Source organism: Mirounga leonina, unplaced genomic scaffold (assembly GCF_011800145.1).
Source record: "Mirounga leonina isolate KUSES-001 unplaced genomic scaffold, KU_Mleo_1.0 Mir_165, whole genome shotgun sequence".
NCBI lineage: Eukaryota > Metazoa > Chordata > Mammalia > Carnivora > Phocidae > Mirounga > Mirounga leonina.
In genome coordinates, this window is record NW_023270415.1 from 10,298,957 (window position 1) to 10,308,259 (window position 9,303).

The 9,303-nt window shown below is 41.0% G+C and overlaps 1 protein-coding gene across 1 annotated transcript; it reads right to left on the reverse strand.

The window, feature by feature from the left end:
• Window positions 1-1,383: 1,383 nt before the first annotated feature.
• On the reverse strand, window positions 1,384-2,728 carry LOC118014709 (26S proteasome regulatory subunit 10B-like). The gene is given in 1 exon segment (XM_035011072.1): window positions 1,384-2,728. A coding segment is annotated over 1 exon segment (1,212 nt). The 3' UTR covers window positions 1,384-1,516.
• Between the last annotated feature and the right edge of the window lie 6,575 nt (window positions 2,729-9,303).

Below are 9,303 nucleotides of genomic sequence, written 5' to 3' on the forward strand. Positions count from 1 at the left end.
TCTCATTCTCTCTCTCAAATAAATAAATTAAAAAATAAATAAAAATAAAACTGTCATGTCATTATTTACATGATAAAATTCCATAATTTCACTGAAGTTCCAGGTCTAGACTGAAATGTGCTAAAACTTGAGGGGCTGCTGGGTGTGGCTGGTGCCTTGGAGCAGCTTGCCCATGGGATAGTGTCTCATACACCACAGATGGCTGGGCTCAGATGGACAGGGAGATATTTGTATTATGTGCCTGCACAGCTCCAGGTCCTCAGCGTGAGATGAAGTGTGGTTCCTACCCTCAGGAAGCCCGTAGGATGGTGGCACCTCAGAAAGTAACACAGCGGCCCTTACATACCCACTTCTCAGCAAACCTCCCAACCATCAGCTGGGCCAGGGTCCCTCCGGTGGAACCAGCCTCTCCTAGAAGATCGGAGTTACATCCAGAAGATAGGACCAGACCATTGTAGCTTCAGTAGGCTCCTTGATATTTTGTGAATTCTGACAGAGTGCTAGAAAGAGTTCCCATTGACCTGAGGAGGACAGATGGATGAAGAATATCATTCTTCAGAATTGGACACCCAGGAAGACTCTACTGCTTTGCTGTCAGTGAGCTAACTTGTGGGGGAAATAAACTCAGATCTGTTGGCCTTCGGAAAACTAAAGGCTTGTGACTGAAAGTATTCGCCCTTGTTCATTTGGTCATTTCTTTCCTGGTCCATTTATCTAACAAATATCTGTGGAGCAGCCACGTGTGCCTCTGGAAATCCTTTCCACTGGCTTAAAGGATGTTCTCTTGCTCTGCTTCTCTTGCCCTTCTCTGTCCCTTCTTATACTTCTTCTTTACCTTTCCATGTTTGTTCCTTAAATGTCGGGGTGGCCTTGGTTATAGCTCCATTACTCCCAGTTCGACTACTTCTTCTGCCAGTTCTGCTTTTCTCACTCCCTCCTCCCTTAGAGACATTGTCCCTGTAAGTGCACCCCAATGAATGTAAAATAAAGCACACACATCCCCATCTCAGGGTCTATTTCCAGGAGTGCCCTGCCTGTCACAAAGTCTCTCCATGAATTGGCCAAAGCCATTCTTTCTTCTCCACATGCAGGTCCATTTTGTTGTTGTTGTTGTTCGAGAACTGAATCAAACAGATTTTGTTTGATTGTTGTTTAAAAACAACTTTTTAGGATGAGGAAAACAAATGATATAAAATAAGTCATAAGAAATGCTCTCTTGTACTATTTCAAACTACTTTCAATGTTTTACAAAATGCTCACACAGCAAATATGAAAAGCTTTAACATAGTCTTATAACTTCTGCTGCAATAAATGCAACATTAACAAACATACAAATTTCTTCTGTAACAATCTTAAAAGAATTACTGAATTATTAATTTTTGCAATGTTATTCATACTTATTTTTATTCATATGTATTTAATGAGATCATTGCCAATACATACATTATTTTCCTTAACTTTATTTTTACATTAAGCCCGGTATCTGTCATGCAGCCATCAAAAACCTTCCAGAAAATTACACAGGTTTGTAGTCCAATTTAGACTCTAGCTTCTTAGAATCAGCCACTTTTCTGACTGCTTTCATGAAGTCTTCCTGTACTACAAAATCATGATCAGCACGAATTGCAAACATACCTGCTTCAGTACAAACATTTCTCAGGTCTGCTCCATTAAAGCCATCCGAAAGCTTCACAATTGCTTCATAATCTATTTCACCATGCTTTGTAATTGGACCTGCATGGATTTGCAATATATCTAATCTTGCTTGTTCGTTTGGTAAATCAATATGTATTTTTCTATCTAATCTTCCTGGACGAAGCAAAGCAGGATCCAGTGTATCTGGTCTGTTTGTAGCCATGATCATTTTAACTCTATGTAGAGTATCAAATCCATCCATTTGATTCAGTAACTCCATCAAAGTTCTCTGAATCTCTCTATCAGCTGAAATACCCTCAGAAAACCAATGACCACCAATAGCATCTATTTCATCCATAAAAATAATGCATGGTTGATGATCCCTGGCATAATTAAACATTTCTCTGATCAAACGAGCACTTTCACCAATGTACTTGTCTATAATAGAACTAGATACAACCTCTAAGAAATTGCAGTCCAGCTGGCTAGGAACAGCTCGTGCCAAGAGTGTTTTTCCTGTGCCTGGTGGTCCATATAACAAACAGCCTTTTGGAGGTATTATTCCTACACGCTGGAATAATTCTGGGTTTGTAAGAGGTAATTCTATCACCTCTCTTAATTCCTGAATCTGTTCTGATAGTCCCCCAATCTCAGAATAAGAAACATTCCCAGGGTCCTCATGAGACATGTTGTAGACCAATGGATCCACCTCTCTTGGCAAATATCTCATGATAGTTAGTGTAGTCATATCCAAAGCAACTCTTGTTCCTGGCTTCAGCTTACTTTTATCAAGCTGTCAATGACAACCCACAACATATTTTGGTCCATTTGTAGCTTTAACAATGAATTTTTCTTCAGTTAGTTGCTTAAGTACTTCACCCACAATCTTCCCAACACTCTGTAGGGCCTTCAGATCATTTTCAGACTTTTCATACTGCTTGGTAAGTTCTTTTAATTGTTCCCTTAATTCCTTGAGATGGCCGTCGATCTCCTTGTGCTCCAGCAGCTTCTTGCGGTAGTCCTGAAGCGCCTTATCTCTAGGGTCCGCCATGATGAGAAGCCGTCGCTCACAGGGGATGCTGGGAATGGCCATGGCTGCCCAGGGCTTTTTTTTTTTTTTTTCAGTCTTCAAATATTTTTTATTGGAAGGCCATGCATTTTTTTTTTTTCTGCTTTCTCAGGGACCATTTATTCTGAAACAAACATGAATTTCATTGACATTGGCCTTTCTATTGTATGAAACCAAGTCAATATATACAAATCAAGAAATAACCAAAATTGACCCCATTTCCATGAATGGTGGGGAGAAAATAGCAGATAGATTGTTCCTTGCAAAGAGGGTTTTACTGCAGAGTCCAGTTCCTCTGGTTCACAAAGCTTCTCTCTCTCCGGACATATGGATATTTGTACATGGGAGCACCAAGTCCTGCAGTGTCCCCACGGGGAAGCCACACACGCACCGGGACTCTACCCTATGCTACATCATTTCAGTATTTCCATTCGAGCGTCCTCGAACTGGTCACACCTGGCAGAGCGCAAGTATCTTAAAGTAGGTATCAATGCTTTTTCAAGTCTTCTATTTTATCCCAAAAAGCCAAGAGAATTTTGCATAATAATCATATACGTAACATTTATTTCAACACAGAAAAATATTCTCCTCTACCCCCAAAATCTTCAGTTGAAACCCTCAGTCTTCTGGAATCTTCTGCTGACCCTCACGTGACTTGAGCCTCAGGGTAAGAAGCACAGGCCTGGGCAATGGCTGACAATCTTTACCAATGAAAAGAACACCAAACTCTTGGGTCCTGCATCAAGGCGGCCCCACACCTTCTTAGGCTTGTTCTTCTCTTGCCAATATGGTGGATGTTCCAGATCACTGTAGAATTAAGTCTAACCTGAGGTTGAGCTTTCAAATTATTCTGTTGATAATAAATTGCAGACTCTAAATCTTCACATTTAGGTACCCAGTTTTTCACATGGTGATCCAAGGCCATCCAAAAGGATTAGGCAAATCAGCCTGTCATAGACCTGGTCTAGACAGGTCCATCTTCACTTACTCAAAATGAATCCTGATGTGGGAAACAAAAGCAAAAGAAAAAAATTAAATTTCCTGACTGCCTACAGCCCATTGACAAAGTCCTGGAAACAGGTAGAGTGACCTTCCTCTGGGAGTTCAGCTGCCTTGATGTGAATACTTACCTAAAGGCAAAAGGCAATCTTGGCTTGACATTATCTCGACCCCCAGGATCCTGTAAGTCTTCTTTAACATATAAAAAATTCCTTTGAAACTTCCTTTGTCTCTACCCCCCAAGATTCATGGCCCATCTGAAGGGTCTCATGACTAAGGTTTTATTAGGAAGTAATAAATGACCTTTTCTCAACAATAGCTAGCCCCTCAAGGTCCTGAAATCCTTGCTTCCAAAATCCCTTAGAGACTTACGCTATCCCTAACCCCCTCCCAACTTGAAAGTATACCATGGGCCGCTTCTCATGACTCTGGTACAGCTCTTTCTGACCACGGGTCCTGTCCCTGTGCTTTCATAAAACCATCTTTTTGCACTGAAGACGGCTCAAGGATTCTTTCTTGGCCGTCAGCTCCGAACCCCAACATTTCCTACATCAATCCTATACTAGAGCTGCTGCCACTTCCTCCATGAAGCCCTCCCACTGGATGTAATCCACATTCCTCTGAACTACAGATACAATTATCACTACCCCTTTTAATAGTATTTATCATTTCTACTTTATTTAATGTCAATGTCGCCTTTCTTTTATTGCAAAGGATATTCTTGGAGGTCAGTGCCTATCTGCTTCATTCTTATATTTCCAAAGCCCCTAGCACAGTGCTTATTGTTGTCAAAAGTGGGAAAAGATTAAATCCAAAGCTGACTGTCTGTTTTGCATAATGAATGGTCACCTTTAATCCTTTTTTCTGCCACTGTCATTAATTTATATTTATTGAGAAAATAAGGTTTCAGTGATATGATAAACAAAAACCAGAGTTGGATTATATTTATATTCATATTCATATTTTTATTATGTTAGATTACTATAGCCAAGTACAGCAAAAAAATTCCATAATGCCAAGCCACCTGGTCAAGTTGCTAGGGAGACCAGGGCACCCAGATGGGAATCATGATAATTGTGACATCACAATGACTGTGGATATTATCAACTATTATCCCTTAGGAAAGGGTTACTACTTGCTACGTAATGTACCGAATTACATGTATTATCTAATTTGATCCTCCCAACAACTTTATGGCATAAATACCATTAAGGGCACTTAAAAAAAGGGGGGGGGGGGAGAAAACAACTTACTCTTACCCATGGTCATGTAACTAATGAAGGCACACAGCTACACCCAATCCTATAAAGAATACTCTTGTCCTTCTCCCCCTGTGATAGAACCACTCAGTGAGTGTTAAATCAGTCTAAACACACAATTTCTCTGAGAATGTCTGCATATGATACATTCCAGGTTTTATCAGGTACATCCAGCTGCACAGCATGTAGGACCCAGCCTCTGCTGACCTTATGGCACCAGCAGCTCTAGTATAGGATTGTAACTGGGGCTGGGACTCCAGCTGGGAAATCTAGGGAGCTCATCTAGTTCAACGATGTCATGTTGCCATCAAACCATACTATACTTTAAGTCTTCATTGGGATACCAGGGTCTTGCATTTACCATGAGCTCTCCCTCCTATCAAGCATCCTATCATTCAATAAATAACTATTTGTGAATATTTAAGTTCCTAAAATAGTCTCAGGGTTATTCCTGGCATTTGGGTGTATGGTGGTGAACAAAACGAACACATTCTGTTGTTCACTACTTTCATCCTGACACTAGACTACAGCCTAGAAAATACTAATTGCTCAAAAATACTTGTTGAATGAGGAATGAATGCATGAATAGATGGATTTCTGCCTTAGCTCCTTGACTTAGCTTCTTCCCCATCTTACGCATGTAGCTCATGTCTTCAGGTCCCAAATTTTGGTAAATAAATTTCCTTCCTGGGCCAGCATTCCTGCAGCTCTCCTCATCCCCACCCCCTTCTCTGACCAACTCAATGGTTGGCTTCATTTCCATTTTTCAGTTCCTGCTAGAGGGTGCCAACCAGTGTTAAGTGATTGTACCAGCCAGTTTAGGCTAAGTTATGCTGTGGTAACAACTGAGCCCAGTACCTCAGTGTTTAGGAAAACAAAGATAAGTTTATTTTTCATTCACATGAATGACTGCTCATCAAATACAGCTTTACTCCAGAAGCAGCGTATCTGAAATATGCTAATATCAGTTCTACAGCAAAGGGAGATGACAGAGTCAACAAATACCTTTTAGAGCTTCTGTCTGGAAGGGGCATTCATCCCTTTCATACACATTCATCAGCCAAAACAAGTCATGTGACCAAACCTCAATTCAAGGTTTAGACCAGTACAGTCTTTCCACAGAAAGGGGTACCATGAGTCATCTGACCAAGCCTAATGTCAAGGAGACAAGGACATGTAACCCTTCCACGTGAGGGGCAGTGAATCAAGCCATGTCAAACTGGCCCTTGCCAGCCTGGAAACCTACATGGATATTCTACCCCCAAATTCACTGGAAGCCTGATTACATTAGAAACTGAAGAGGTCTTTGAAAGCTCCTTTGATTGAAGAAGGGATGTAGTAGTATCTGAGACGCCCTGGAGACAGTACTGATCCCACAGGGATATTCCAAGAGGATTGTCTTATCATCTAAAGCTTGCAACTGATGACCTTCAAACTTCCTTTCAATTCCAGGTTCTGTGTAAAAGAAAAAAGCCCTGAAAGAGTCTTTAGAGAACACTCAGCAGTAGAGATCACTTTTACTTTGTGGCCATGATTTTAACATCCCTTAAAGTAGGAATATGAAACATGGGAAGAGGATAAATCAAGGACATTCAGGATTATTCTGAAGCCAGAAGAGGTAAAGCATCCATATTATATAGTTTGTTACTGTCTTCTTATTGGAAAACTTCCTGGTGATTGTTGCTCTTTGTGACTATGTCATTCTCAGCAGCAAAGCAACACACAAGACCAGCAGCCTCCATCTCCTTATTTATTAATTAAGATTGCCCTCTGACCTGCTGCTGGTTTAAAACCTTGACATTTTCAAGGTTGCCCTTCTCTCTTAAGCTTTGCCTCACTGCTACTAAAAACTGGCTATCTGATCATTTTAAAATCAAAAATATGGCTTTAATATGGAGTTTTGGTGGCTTTCTGTTTCTGTCGTGTGGAAAATTGGAATTTAAACTATCCCACACCAATGGATAGAAGGTATATAAAGACAAAAGAAGATCAGTAAAGAGGTTCATAGAAATAGCTAAAAATTGAAGCAAGTCAGTGAAGGGGGCTACTGTGTTTGTCCTGGCATCATTTTTATGAAGAATTCCAGAAATCTCTATCCCTCATTAAAATAAAGATCTAACTCCAGCTCGTGTCCCTCTGCCAGCTTCATGGATCACTTCATGGGAAGCCAAGTTTGGCATCCTCAGACAAAGATGTGACACCACATCAGGGAAGTTGTGGGTGTGGCCTGGCAGGGGAGGGTCCCGTGTCTGGTCTGCCAACCTATCAAGCCTTGAACGGAACTTACCACACTGTGACTGAAGCAGCCTGACCTCAGCGTGTCAGCAGGAGCAACAACTGTGCACCCGTCAGGTGTGAACTGATTACTTATTAGGTCAACCTTGTGCCACAGTTCAATCAGAAAAAAAATGCAAGTGTGGTACTTGATTGAGTTGGACAGTACAGTTTCAGAAACAGGTATAACTTTTTGTAAGAAATGTTTCAAATGACCTCCTCAGACCACATCCCATTTGACTACAAATCAAATCCCTGCTTTAGGTTTGCTCATGTTTAAACTTCCCAGAAAATACTCAGTCAGAGGTCCTATTGACATTATGTGCAAGATGATTATAAATTTAAAAACTGATTCTGAAACTCTAACATGGCACACTTTAAACCCACAAACGAATTTCATCACTTTCAAAGTAACTGCCATCATTCCACTTACTCCAAATGCTGCCCTCCATAACACTAGACAAAGGGTCTCATTTACTGGGTCACAACCAGAAAATGGGGAATAATTAAAAACTATTCAAGCTTTGTACAGCTAGCAAGGCATAAAGGAGGGTTTCTCCATTTTCTTATATCAGCCATGTCCCATTTTGATGCATATTAAAATCTCACTCAAGAATGATCTCAGCCCAGGGCACCCGGGTGGCTCAGTGGGTTAAGCATCTGCCTTTGGCTCAGGTCATGATCTCAGGGTCCTGGGATTGAGCCCCGTGTCAAGCTCCTTGCTCAGAAGGGAGTCTGCTTCTCCCTCTCCCTCTGCCATTCCCCCTGTTTGTGCTCTCTCTCTCTCAAATAAACGAAGTCTTAAAAAAAAGAATAATCTCAGCCCAATAAGTGATTCTCATGCTAGGAAAGAGTTGGAAAAGTTTATGGCCACATCTTATTTTTCTACCCCAAATTGTCTTACCCAGTTGAAATATTTCATTCATTCTTTTGCTCATTCATTAAGTAAATATTTATTGAGGCCGTATGTTGTGCCAGGAAATGTGCTACAAATGGAAATGAACAATTGACTCATGGCTCCTTACTTACAGAACTTACCTCTAGGGGAGGACAAACAAGAAAATTGATCATAGAACAGTGTGATGGAGTCAACTGTTAGTCATTCAGTCTGATAGATGGAGGCAATGAATGCAGCTGGGTGGGAAGTCTTCCTAGCAGTAGAAAAGTCTTGTCTGAAATGCACAATTGAAGCATTAGCTGACAGGACAATGTGGGGCAGAGGAGAGAAGAGGGAGCATTGAGCAGAAGCAGTAACGTGGGCAAAGATCAGACATGGTGAGGTTTGGCCTGGTAGGGAAATTAAACAGTCTCTGGAGTGTAAGTAAGGTACCCGGGGAGAGAGTGAAAGCCAGTGTTGGCCTCAAAATGCAGTGTTTGCAAAAATCAAATCTCCCTCCAAGCCTACTTCTTCTCATCTTACCCATCCACTTGAATTCTGGCTAATGCCATTTTTTGCTTAGAATCCTACTCCTGCCTTCCAACCTCTCTCCCTCCTACTGCACCTTTTCCTTCCCTACCATTCATTCTCCTTTGTATCCAGAGGATTCTTATTAAAATCTACTCGATGATGTATTTCCCTGCAAAAAGTCCTACACTGACTCTCAACCTTTAAGACAATATGCAAACATCTAAGTGTGGCTGAGAAACATCTTGTTTTACCTCTCTAACTCAGTTTCTCAAAGCCTAGTCTGTATGATACCAGTTCTTAGGGAGTTAATAAGGAACCCTCAAGGAGACAAAAAATGTTAAGGTAAAACAAATTTGGGGAACACTAGGGAAAAGTCACAGATTTCCTTAGCAAGTCTTTAACATAAAAATATGTTTTTGAATCTCCAAGAAAGGAATATGTTATTTAGTGCTTCTCTACTTTGGGAACTTTGACTTGTGTAATCCTGACTTGTGTAGAGAGTTACACACATACACACACACACACACACACACCTTGAGATTATCTCTTGGTGCTGATGTTTCATATTCTTGTAGCAGAATAATGTCCCCCAGTGATGCCCATGTTCTTATCCCCAAAACAAAAGGGACTTTGCCGATGTGATTAGGGTAAGGACCTGG